This window comes from Ammospiza nelsoni, chromosome 9 (assembly GCF_027579445.1).
Source record: "Ammospiza nelsoni isolate bAmmNel1 chromosome 9, bAmmNel1.pri, whole genome shotgun sequence".
In the NCBI taxonomy this organism is placed as follows: Eukaryota; Metazoa; Chordata; class Aves; order Passeriformes; family Passerellidae; genus Ammospiza; species Ammospiza nelsoni.
Window position 1 is genome coordinate 27,982,031 of NC_080641.1, and position 12,429 is coordinate 27,994,459.

General features: G+C 50.5%; 1 protein-coding gene across 1 annotated transcript; it reads left to right on the forward strand.

Moving 5' to 3' along the window:
* Window positions 1–92: 92 nt before the first annotated feature.
* On the forward strand, window positions 93–12,316 carry LOC132076708 (cytochrome P450 4B1-like). The gene is made up of 12 exons (XM_059477974.1): window positions 93–879; window positions 4,727–4,871; window positions 5,527–5,571; window positions 6,092–6,219; window positions 7,733–7,857; window positions 7,975–8,126; window positions 8,668–8,774; window positions 9,251–9,441; window positions 9,853–9,986; window positions 10,127–10,191; window positions 10,789–10,871; window positions 11,568–12,316. Exons 1-12 carry the CDS (start codon window positions 700–702, stop codon window positions 11,734–11,736), a joined length of 1,524 nt encoding a protein of 507 aa, XP_059333957.1. The 5' UTR covers window positions 93–699; the 3' UTR covers window positions 11,737–12,316.
* Window positions 12,317–12,429: the final 113 nt, after the last annotated feature.

Genomic DNA, 12,429 nt, shown 5'->3' on the forward strand with positions numbered 1-12,429 from the left:
GAGTCCCGCCCCCGGAGGGTGGGACGGCCGAGGAAGGGGGCGGTGAGGCGCGGCGGGGCACGGCCCGGTTGGGGCCCACCGGGTTCGGCGGGAGTTGCTGTTCGCAGAGATAGCGGTGTCACGGAAGCGGTGTTGCCCGGCAGCTGCCTGCCCTCTACTAGCCGTGCCAAACCTGCCACGGTGCCCGGCGCTCGGCTGGGGCGCGGCATCTTGCAGTGCGGCATTCCCCGCGCTCGCTGTCCCGGCCGGCGCTGGGATGCGGCTCACAGTGCCGGCAGCAGGGAGGGAAACAGGGAAGGAGAGCGGGAGCTGTCAGCCGGGATGCGCGATGGGAATGGGTGGAGATGAGGGTGAAAGCTCGTGAGGCAGGAATAGGTGATGAAGACCTCGGCAGGAGCAATCCCAAGGCACGGTCTTTCCCTCTCTCTTCAGCCTGAGGTCCCGGCGCGGAGCCAGCCCGTGCCGGCGGCGGGGGCTCGGGGCGGGCAGCAGCTCCCAGCCGGTGCGGCGGCGAGCGGAGCGTTCCCGCGGGATGCTCCCTTTCCCTTCCTTTCCCTTCCCTCCCAACAAGCGCTGCCGTGATTTGGCAGCCGCTCGGACTCTGGACCTGCCTCTCCGCCCCGCATTGGCTGCCGCGGCCGGTGCCGCCGGGGCGCTGGGGGACACCGGAGGCAGCGGCTGGCGGCTCTCACGGGGACCATGAAGCTCCTGTGGCTGGGCGTGGATGTCTCCAGGGTCCTGCACCTGGCCGCCGTGTTCTGCCTGACCTGCGTGCTGCTGAAAGCCATCCAGCTGTTCCACCGGCGGCGGGAGCTGCTGCGGGCGCTGGCCGACTTCCCCGGGCACCCGACCCACTGGCTCTTCGGCCACGTCCACGAGGTGGGGAAGGGAGAGCCGGGGCTGCGCTGCCGGGAGCGGGGGCATTGCGGTGGGCGGCTTTTCCGAGGGCGTGTGGGAGTGATGCTGGTGGGACTTGTCCGGGAGAATTGCCGGACGGGTGAGAGGTGGGCATCCCTTTTCCCGGCCAATCCAATGTATTTTCCCTGCCTGTGATGCTTAGCGAGAGCACGGCTCACGCAGAGCTCCGCAGGCTGCTGCAGACTGCACAGTGGAAAAGGGTGGTGGCTGCCTCGCAAGTAAAGAGAGCACGGTGTGGCATAGGCAAGGTCATGCCGGGCTGAGGTGCTGGAGGCAGCCGAGCCGCGCTGCTCTGTGCCGGGGCAGGCTCCAGTGTCACCTCCCTGCTCCTCTGACAGCCAGGGCAGGGCCGCTGCAGCTTTTCCTGTGGCTCCCTGGGCAGATGCTCGCTGCTCCCGTTATCCACAGGCACTTCCTCTCCCCTCCCAGCTTGCGTCGCCCTCACGGCCAGGTGAACCTGACAATTGGTCGTTCTGAGCCACTTTTCAGCCATAGAACACATCACAGGCATTGCATCCAGCACAGGAGATGTGGATCTACTTACAATTGCATTAAGGTCATGAGTAACTGAACCCACGTACATAGGCGAGCCTGGTTCTGGTCACTGGAGTCAGGGATGATTATTCCCTGAGTTATGCACTTGCCCACACAGATCACCATGGCTGCCTTGGCAAACAGATTTTCACAACTCAGCAGCAGCCTCACGAGCTTGCCTGATGCAAAAGGCTTTTCCATATGTGCTAAAGGCTGCCTAAAATCACCTTGCCCGCTACTGGGCTCTGCTGGTGTCCTGCCGTGGCCACCTCTGTGGCACATTAAATAGCTGGCACCCTGAAAAGTGTCTGGGAAATCAGGAGCAGACCTCATAGGACTTGTTTCTGCAGTGGCCGTGCCAGTTTTGCTGTGCTGGAGAGGACAAGCAGTCTTTTGGCAATGTAAACATGAAGATGGGCCAGTTCAGAGCTTTGTTACACTGCCAGTTAGACTTTAAAACTGCAATTAAATAAAGTCTGTTCTTCTGTTTGTTAGTTGTGACTATTTGCTCTGGAAGGAAATTTAACCATTTGTGCCAATCACTTGCTGTCATCATACCTAGGTTGCTCGTGCCTCAACTTTTACCTCAATGTTTTTATGAGAATTCCTTTTTTGAAGATTTAACAATTTGCTGATTAATGCTGCTGAATTCCCCAGAGCCTAACAGTTCACTGAGCCAGCAAAGAAACTGGAAACTGGCAATGCTCTGGGCACACAGTGAATACAAAGTTTGCATACACCTCAAGGAAGACCTGTGAGTTGTTTTCAGGGAGAACACTGACATTTCCTGTTCTGCTGATTTAACTGATTGTTTTCTTGTTTTGATCCAGGCCAGTTTAAAATCTCAAATGTATTTGTCATGCTCTGGGTGGATCTCCTTTGTTTTAAAGTATTCTCTGGGTATTAGTCTCTGCTTATCCAAGTCACTCAGTAGAAATGGCATTAAGATATCAGGAAGAGCTTGTGTAGAGCTGTTCAGTCTCACTGCAGCAGCATGGCTTAGTTAAACCCAGACTGCCAGCCCTGAGCTGACCAAACTGACTCGCCATGGCCGGGGTTGGTGGGAGGCAGAGGAGGGCAGGGTCACTGCCCTGCTGGCCCAGGGAGGGTGTCAGTCAGTCCCTCGGCAGCTCTTTGTCCACTTGTGCCCTGTGTGGGGATGAGCCAGCCCCTCTGGCTGCCTGCAACACACCCTCATGCTCAGATTTCAGCTCCTGTGTTCTCTCTTTCATTTGCTATCAGTGTGTAGTCATTAAATGTGCCCTTAAGCCTCTTCCCGGATGCTTTTAGTGTTGGATCCATTTCAAACCTTGCATTTCAGCATGAGATCAGGCAATTACCTTTCTTTCTTAGACCCAAGTGGGGTTAATACTTTTCTTTTCAAGCCCCCAGGGGAAGAAGAAGTAGAAGTAATGGTCTTTCATGCAGAGCTGGGTATGTGGAGCCGTGATTAAGGCATGAGAGCTTTCAGTTCCTCTGCAGCTCACAGAACTTTACAACCTCTGCTCCAGGAGTGCTTGGTGCAGCAGGTTACTCACCTTGAGGGTAACCTCTCCTCTCTGATAAACCCATTCAATCCTCTGCCAGCACAGGGGTGGTTCTTGATAGCACAAGCTAAAGCGCTGCTCCAAAACAAGGTTGCATGCAAAAGCTTCTAGGATTAGGACTTCTACCAACAAGACTTGCTCAGCACCGCCCAGTTACTTTCCATTATATTTTTTGTGATTCACAACAGGACAAGCACAGGCAGCTGTATCAAAGGGGCTTTCACATGTTCAGATGTCACTTAGCTAAAGGCACTGTGCCAAGCACTGCTTCTGCTGGAACTTGCTGAAGAGGTGGGTGCTGAGGAGAGCTGCCTCTTTTTGCCCCAAAATTTGATCCCTGAAGTCAGAGAAATTGATGGTTCTATTTATATTAAGTGGTTCTATTTATATTTATATTAAGTTCAAAATCTTCAACCTGAGCGAGGGAGGTTGTAATAACTGGTTGTAGTTCATAATTCTGCTGAATGTGGGAGACACGTGGGATGTACTGCAGGGACACCCCGGCTTGTGAGGAAGGGGGGGCTCAGTCTTGGAGCTGAACCCAGATCTGCCCCTGGCAGACACCCAGGACTCAGGAGTATGATCTCCAAGACAAGCCACACGTGGCTGAATATTTGATGTGGGTGATTATTTGGGTATGAGCAATGTCCTGGGTTGAGAAACAGCAGCAGACCAAAAGCTGAGCTGGGATAACTCAGCACTAAAGCAACTGAGCAAATATTCACTTCATACAGCCAGTAGGGTAACTTTGAGGCTGATTTCTGCACCAGTATGCTGATTTAATTAATCTTCAAGTCAAAGCAGCAGCAGCTATGTCAGACCCAGCTTACCAAAATCCTTCCCCCTGCATATTGGCCCAGAGTAGTTTCTCTTCAAAGAAAAAAAATCTTACATGGTTTTGTCTCTGTGGTTTTCTTCCTCTGCCTGTGATTGTGGATCTTTCCACTTGTTTTCTGTCTATTTCCTGTACACAACAGCACTGACTGTAAAAGCAACAAAGGAGAGATTACTGCAGAATGAACCTGCCACTGCTGGTGATATGAAAGCTGGTGACAATGCTGCTCCTCAGATTGCAACTTCCAAGGACAGGAGATAAATCTTCCCAGGACTGCCAGCTCTTCATTGCCTGTTAAATTCAATTCCCAGAAATCAATGAATTCTTAATGTAATGTTATTAACCAGTGTTCCCTTCTCTGCACAATCCATTGGTGACTTTGGACTAATTCTGTTCAATTTTTCCTGGACACTGGCCTTCTCCACTGAAATGTCTGGAGGGGGCTGTGGTTTCTCACAGCTGCACTGGGGTTAGCAGTGATGCTGTTAGCTGCTCTGTTTTCTCTCATCTGCAGGATGCTAATTGCTCAGCCATGTGCAAGTCAGAATGTAGCTGCATGCCACAAAATGCAGATGCTGGTTGGGGCAAATCTGTCTTCTATGGGCTGGCCATGGAAAAAGAGCAGATAACACATATGAGCTCATAGGCACCACCACGGTGCCCAAGGATGTTCTCTAGCTTAAGTGATAAGGAAGAATTATTTTATAGGAGCTTTAAAAGCAGCAAACATCTCTACCTCCCATCCTCTGCAAACATGGAGGAAAAACACCTTGTTTATCCTTACCTGATTTTGTGCTCAGAAAGACATGCAACTTTTAAGACAGTGTATTGTGAGATTTTTTTTCCTCTAAATCTGTATATTCTTTCTTTCTTTTTTCTTCTCCTGAACTAGTTTCTCAAGGAGGAAGAGGTGCTGGACAAGGCAGAGCTCTGGGCCCAGAAGTACCCACTTGTTCACCCTATGTGGTTTGGGAGTTTCTCAGCATTCCTGGTTATCACTGATCCCGACTATGCCAAGGTTCTGTTGGCCAGAGGAGGTGAGAGATTATGGCTTCAGCTGGGGAGCAACAACCCCGGATTTCCCCTGCCAGCCTTAAAATTTGCAGCAAGGCGGGGTTTCAGAGAGAGGTTTTCTGCAGAAATCATTTAAAGGCATGGAGAGACACCACTCCTTCATGATGTGCCCTGGGTGCTTCAGGCACAAGGCTGCAGGACTGACCTGACTCTAAGTCCATTGCTGGAAAATCAGACTTCCTCAAGTGCTCCTTGAAAATTTAACTACTCAGTGCCTGATCCCAGCAAGGAGAAAACACTTGGGAGCTTTTTTCTAGGTTCAGAGTTTTGGATCCTACTATAGAGAAGTATCTTTAGTGCATCAAGAAGAACAGGTGCTGAACAGTGATGTCTGAGAGGGTTAATAATTTATCACACTGCACAGACTTTGGACTACCAATATGCTTGTTTTTTCCAGTGTGAGCATCTGCTTTTATATGTATTTATTGCTGCTGGCAGAGACAATGTTGTTTTGTGTTGAAATACTGGGAGTTCTGCAGGGATGTCACTGGTTTTGCTTCATACCCAAAAGTGAGAGCCTAGAGGGAGCTTTCAGCTGCAAACCTGGGTTTATGCTATTGAAACACTTACCATTTTATTTTTACCATTTTATTTTCTCTTTCTTTATTTTTTTAACAGATCCCAAGGATAACATCAGCTACAAACACCTTGTCCCATGGATTGGTATGTATTCCCAGGGCTTTGCCTGCAAGGAATGATTCTGAAGTTAGTCAAAAGCATGCTATAAATAAACAGCATTGTACCTGTTCCTTGATGGAGTTATAGCTAAAAGCTTCCTGAAATTATTGCATTTACTGAAAAAGTGCTAAGTAGTTGAGTTTATTTTCAAGGAAGGAAAATTCAGACATAAAAGATGTACAAATACTTACATGTCCATAGGTAGTGAAGACTGGTGATGGAGAAAGCTTAAATTCATTGGAGGACTGGTGAAAAATACATCTGCTGTTCTGAATTTCTCAATTCCAGTAGTGTTGGTGTTTCTTCTCAGAGACACCACTGTGCCATTTTGGTGAGCAGGGCTTTGCTCAGCTCTGGGAACCCTGGGGCTGATGGCAGCATTTGGAAATACCCTCTCACAGCAGCTCAGATAGCAGATTTAATCAGACTGTGTGCAGGCTGAGGCTGTGTCTGCAGGCAGCTGAGAGCATGCCCAGCTAAACATGCCTTGCCTGTGTTTCCCCAGGGAATGGGTTGCTGATCTTACATGGGCCCAAGTGGCACCAACACAGAAAACTCCTGACCCCAGGGTTTCACTACGACGTCTTGAAGCCGTACGTGGCCCTGATGGCAGAATCTACAAACGTGATGCTGGTAGGACTCATGATGCTCCCCTCTCTGCCCTGTTTGCTTCTCCCCATCCTGTCTGGTTAGGAGGTGAATGCTGGAGCAGGGTTCTCTTTATCTAGTAGTTGTAAGGACATGCTGTGTCCTGGTGGTCAGTCTTTCTGAATCACCCCAAATCCCTGCCCTTGAGCTGGAAGGGATGAGCAGCCCTTGGAAGGGATGAGCAGGTTGAGCCTCCCTGCAATGACAGTGTCTCTGGTACTACTGCCTTGGGATCTGTGGCTGAGAGTTCAGGATTGATGTTACTGCCATCCCATGCATGATCACAGTTCCAGCAGCAACTTCTTATAAGGTGTTTGTCTAAGTAAAGAATTGAGGTAAAATATGTTCATTATAAATCTGCCAAAAATAAAGGTTGGAGCGCAGCTATAGTGTGATCTAAGCTTAAAGGGTATTAGTTGCTGTCAACATACCCGTGACTAGACTGCAACCCCTGCCATGGCTCACAAACAGTGAAAATGCATTGTTCTTCAATCCACTGGTGCTGGGCAGGATGGAAACCAGTAGGAATTACAGGAGACGGGCACCAGGCTTTGTGCATGCGAACTGGAGGAGTCTGGATGCTGAATCTATCCCTTCTCCTTCACCTCCCTCACTCCAACCTCCCTGGCAGCTTCAAATATATCCTGGTTGGATTCCTCCTACTGGCCCAGGGAGCAGCCAGGAGCCGGGGGCTGGAGAGCCAGGAGAGCTTTTGCAAGGCTCAGAAGTGCCTGGGAGTTTGAAATTCCTTGTGCGCAGCGCCAGTTGTCTGAGCCCGTGCCACCAGGTGGCAATCGTAGCCTGTGCTAGGACGTGCATCTGTCCCCACAAGCCTGGTTTGGTGCTGTGGAGCTCAGATGTCACCGTGCTCCTCCCTCCCCTCCCTTTCTCAGCTTTGAAGTCCACTCGTTCCTTAGAGCCTCGAGGGAATAGTGGATTCATCATCACTGCGTGTCTGCAGGGGAGGAGAGGCAGGATTTATTGTTTCTTTAGGGGTGCCCTGTGCAAAGGTTGAGCAAGGGCTCCTGTATTACTTACTGGCAAAACACTGGCACAGAGATCATGTGACAGAAAAAACCTTGCTCCAAAGTTTGTGTCCTGGGCACAAAGCTCAAATCTGCTCAAGAAGGCACCCAATGAAGTCCAATTCCAGTATATGCTGCTCCTGTACAGAAAAACACACTGTATCCTAGGAAAGATTTGGGTAACTCCCCATCACCCAGAAATGCACCTGTCCTGGGCTTCTCCAGGTGCTCCTGCCTCAGGATGGGCTGTAGCCAGGCTCACCACCACCAGGATCCAAGAACAGCAGTTGCCTGAGGCAAATCACATATTAACCATCCCAGTCTGGGATTTTGCTGACAACTAGAGATCCCCTTCTTTTTTTTCTATTTCTGTGGGATGTATCTCTATCTAAGCACTCATTTAACCAGGGGGTGACTACAGATCATGCAGAGCTGACCCTTTTCTTCTCATTTCTGTCTCCTTTGTGCCCTAGGATAAGTGGGAAAAGCTGATAGCAGATGGGAAGCCAGTGGAGCTCTTCGAGCACGTCAGCTTGATGACTCTTGATAGCATCATGAAATGTGCCTTCAGTTGTCACAGCGACTGCCAGACTAACAGGTCAGTGCTGGCTGCCCCAAACCCTGGCAGGAAGTTTGCAGCTCAGAAGGGAAATGGGCAAATTGCTTGTCACTGTGCTCCCACAAGTTTACAAGCTTCCTATTCCCCTCTGTCCAGGAAAAACACCTACATCCAGGCTGTCTACGACCTCTGCCACATGGTGCACCAGCGCCTCCGCATCTTCCCCTACCACAATGACATCATTTACTGGCTCAGCCCCCACGGGTTTCAGTTCAGGAAGGCCTGCAGGATCGCTCATGACCACACAGGTATTCCGTGCTGGCATCCTCTCCCAAAGCTTTGGGCAGAGGCAGTCAGGTTTTCTCCTTGCCTGTGCAGTGAATTCTGCGCAGAGGCTCAGAGCTGAGATCCAAGCAGGGCATCAGCTTGCAGTAGTGATCTGATCTAGGCAAGAAACTAAGGGGTCTCTCAGCTCCTGGGCCATTAAACTGGACTGTTGGAGGAATTGCCCTCTGGAAATGCTCCTGTAAAATGTCCAGAGACTGGTGAGACAAGGAATGGGCATTGCAGGCAACACCAGTGCAACGAATGATTTTCCATTCCAAGCCAGGTGTGACTTAAATGCATGAGAGGTGTGTAAAGTAGGCTGAGAAGTCCATGGTGAACAAAGAAAAGGGTGACAATATCCATGGCATTTGTGGCCATGCTGCTGGAAAAACCAAAGTGTCTGGGATGCAGAAGCACAGGTCAAATGCATCATGGGCTGAGCAGTGCTCATCTCCTTGGGTGAGGTTTGCATTCAAAGGAAGGACTATTTTGCAGCTGAACCTTTAACTCTTTCTGCCCCAGACAAGGTGATCCAGGAGCGAAAGGAATCCCTTAAAGATGAACGGGAATTTGAAAAGATCCAGAAGAAGAGACATTTGGACTTCTTGGACATTCTGTTGTGTGCCAAAGTGAGTGGCAAGGAGTGTATGCGTGGAAGGGCACAGAGTGCAAAAGCAAGTCAGTCTTAGCAGGGGTGCCACAAGCCACCAGAGAACCTCAGGACTGCACAAGCCATTAAAAAAATTAGCCCAGTCCCACCCAGTTGAAGAGAGGCCAAGGTGATCCAATTTTCCATTGCTGAAGTGTTGGCAGTGTCTTTTTGGGTATACAGCATGCAGAGGGATTCTGTAGTCCTGGTGGTTTAATAAGGGGGAGTAAAGAGATTTAAAAGTGAAGGGAAGGGAGCTCTGAATTCAGTGTAAACAGACATTGATTTTGTTTACATGTATCACACAGGCATCATCACACCCTTTTGCAAGAGCTGAAAGAATATAATGGTCCCTACTGGGATAGTTACATATTTTTATATATATGTGTGTGTTACTGTAATATATATATATAAATTTTATGTATGTGGGCCACTGAGAGTGTCTCTGGACTGTAGGATGAGAATGGAGCTGCACTGTCCGATGAGGACCTGCGTGCTGAGGTGGACACCTTCATGTTTGAAGGCCATGACACAACAGCCAGTGGCATCTCCTGGCTCTTCTACTGCCTGGCAACCCACCCTGAGCACCAGCAGCGCTGCAGGGAGGAGATCCAGGGCATCCTGGGGGACCGGGAGACAATCCAGTGGTAAGGCTGACCAATTCCTCTGCTGGTCACTCCTTTCCTATCGCTGCCATTTCTCAGTGAGCGATGCCTTCAGGGCTCAAAACTGCGAGTGCTAAAGGTTGCTGCATGCACAGGGACTTCACAGATCCTGCAGCTAAGACTGGAAGGGACATTCTGGATGCCATCCCAAGTCCTGGGCCACCAGCACTGCTCTTGGCTCTCTCCTATTTTCTCACCACAAGACATCATAGATGTGCTTTTCATTTTCCCCCGTCTCTTTGCACTTGAGCTTGTTCAGTGGCTGTTCAGGTGGGCATTGTGGGTCCCTCTGTTCTGTTGCAGTCTGCTCAGGGGCTGGGTGGCTGTGGCTGAAGGGACCTCCCAGCACAGGCATTGGGGGGGGTGTGGGGCTCAGCCTGGCTGTCCCAACAGGGAGGACCTGGGCAAGATGCCTTACAGCACCATGTGCATCAAGGAGAGCCTGCGCCTCTACCCGCCCGTGCCCGGCGTGTCCCGGCAGCTCAGCAAGCCCATCACCTTCCCTGACGGACGCACCCTGCCCGAAGGTCTGTACATCCCCCTCCTGCTGCCTCTGCTCTCAGGCACCAGCTGCATCCTGCTGGCACACATGTTCAGCCGGGGCTGTGCAGATGTTGGCTTGTTCCTTTGTCAGTGAGCCCTTGTCTCCTCCTCAATTGTTTTCCAGGCAGCGTCACTGCAATAAGCATTTACCTCATTCACAGAAACCCTGAAGTATGGAAAGATCCTTTGGTGAGTTTTTTTTTTTTTTTTTGATCTCCTAATAGTTCTTTCCCTTTGTGGTGTGTGAGACAGTGTTTGCAGGGGTCTTAGGATGAGGGAAGAGACGAGGATCTGACTCCATGTTTCTGAAGGCTTGATTTATTATTTTATGATATATATTGTATTAAAACAATGCTAAAAGAATAGAAGAAAGGATTTAATCAGAAGGCTAGCTAAGAATAGAAAAAAAGGAATGAATAACAAAGGCTTGTGTCTCGAACAGGGAGTCTGAGCAAGCTGGCTGTGATTGACCATTAATTAGAAACAACCATATGAGACCAATCACAGATCCATCTGTTGCATTCCACAGCAGCAGATAATCATTGTTTACATTTTGTTCCCGAGGCCTCTCATCTTCTCAGGAGGAAAAATCCTAAGGAAAGGATTTTTCATAAAATATATCTGTGACAGTGATGTGCCTCTTCCCATGTACCCTTCACCCGTTAGAATTCTCTCTCTGCTATGGGGTTGTTAATAAATGAAGGGGTGTCACATTTCTCAAGAAACCAGTCAGTAGTGTGTTCTTTAAATAATCACTTTTTCTTGCTGCATGTTCTTCATTTCCAGGTGTTTGACCCTCTGCGTTTTTCCCCAGAGAATGTCTCTGGCAGGCACTCACATGCCTTTCTGCCTTTTTCTGCTGGAATGAGGTAAAGGGAACTGAACACTGAAGGAGTAGTGGGCAGAGGCCACTGCCTGCAGAATTACATAGTTAAATAGTTAAATGAGGGTATAACTGTTTGTGCAACAGAAGGGCTCTGATACCAGCAGGCAAAATGGGAAGGCAGCATTGCTAAGCCCCTTCTGGGGACAGGGAACTGATCCCAAAGCTGTGGGACATCCTGTTGGCATCCTGCAGGGAGCCTGCAGCATTCTGAGCTCACCTGCTCTCCTCTCCTTGATGCAAAGACCCCACCCCACCCTCTTGCCTTTTGATTCTCCCCTTTTCCCTTCCTCCCAATCCTTCCCTATGCCCTGTGCTGACTCCTTCAAGGCCAGCACCTTGCAGACCTTCCCTGCTTGGAGTCCCACCCCCTCATCCCTACTGGCTTCCTTTGGCTTCCCCATCTCCCTCGTTCTCCGTGACCACACATCGAGCTCCTGATGTTCCTCTCCATTCCTCCTGCTCAGCCCATGCCCCTGGGGCCCCCTGTGTTCTGAGGGGGAGGATGTGTGCTGGTGTGGGATGGGCTGAGATGGGCTGTGGGGTTTGCTGTGCCCCACACTGGGATGGGCTGTGGGGTTTGCTGTGCCCAGCACTGGGATTGGGCTGTGTGGGATGGGCTGTGGGGTTTGCAGTGCCCCACACTGGATGGGGCTGGCTGAGCTGCTCCCTTTCCCTGCAGGAACTGCATCGGGCAGCAGTTTGCCATGAACGAGATGAAGGTGGCGCTGGCTCTGACCCTGCTGCGCTTCGAGCTCCTGCCCGACCCTGCCACGCCCCCCCTCAAGATAACTCGGATCATCCTTCGCTCCAAGAACGGGATCCACCTGTATTTAAGGAAGCTCCGCTGAAGCTGGCACACATCCTGCCTTCACCAGAGGGAGGGACCGAGCAGATGACGGGGCCGCGTTTCTCTGGGGTAGAAGTGCAGGGCAGGATTTGGGGATGAGCATTCCTGATTTCTGTGCTTCATCCACCAGCTGAAAGCCCTTTTCAGGTGGGCCCCAGGTGGCTGGGATGCCATGGCACAGAGCCATCTGCTCCAGGGCACTGATCTGAGAGCAGCCAGGCATGGCCACGATCTCTGTCCCCTTGCACTGCCATAAGAGCAGGCCTGGCCTGGGCTGGGAACATCTGCAGGTCCCACCAGCCTCCTTCTTACCAAATCCTGCCTTCACACTCGTGCCCTGGCCAAATCTGTGGCCATTTCCAGCCCTGCTCCGTCATCAGCACCTTCCTCAGTGCCTAGAGGTCAGCCCTCCTCTCCTGCAGTGGGGACAGCTGTGACAGACCTCTGTCTCACTTCTCACACTCAGTGGGCCTCTGATTTGTTGAAAGCACTGATTCCAGTTGGGGCTCTGAAATCGTGCCCAAACTGCAAAATATTCTGTAATTTTTGTCTTAATAAACCAATAATTTTTCCTGCAAACAGCAGCTGTGTTGTTTATATTGCTGGTGCTTTCCTGCTTCATCACAAATGCAGTGTAAAACTCCTTTAGAAATGGAAAATGTGGAGAGGAAGCCCATGAGCAACAAGAGACCAC

Excerpts from the sequence above, each read along its gene's own strand:
- LOC132076708 (XM_059477974.1), top strand. The coding sequence starts at position 700 with ATGAAGCTCCTGTGGCTGGGCGTGGATGTCTCCAGGGTCCTGCACCTG. Across the intron at positions 9,442-9,852 it reads GACCGGGAGACAATCCAGTG|GGAGGACCTGGGCAAGATGC; the intron begins GTAAGGCTGACC and ends CTGTCCCAACAG. Across the intron at positions 9,987-10,126 it reads CGGACGCACCCTGCCCGAAG|GCAGCGTCACTGCAATAAGC; the intron begins GTCTGTACATCC and ends ATTGTTTTCCAG.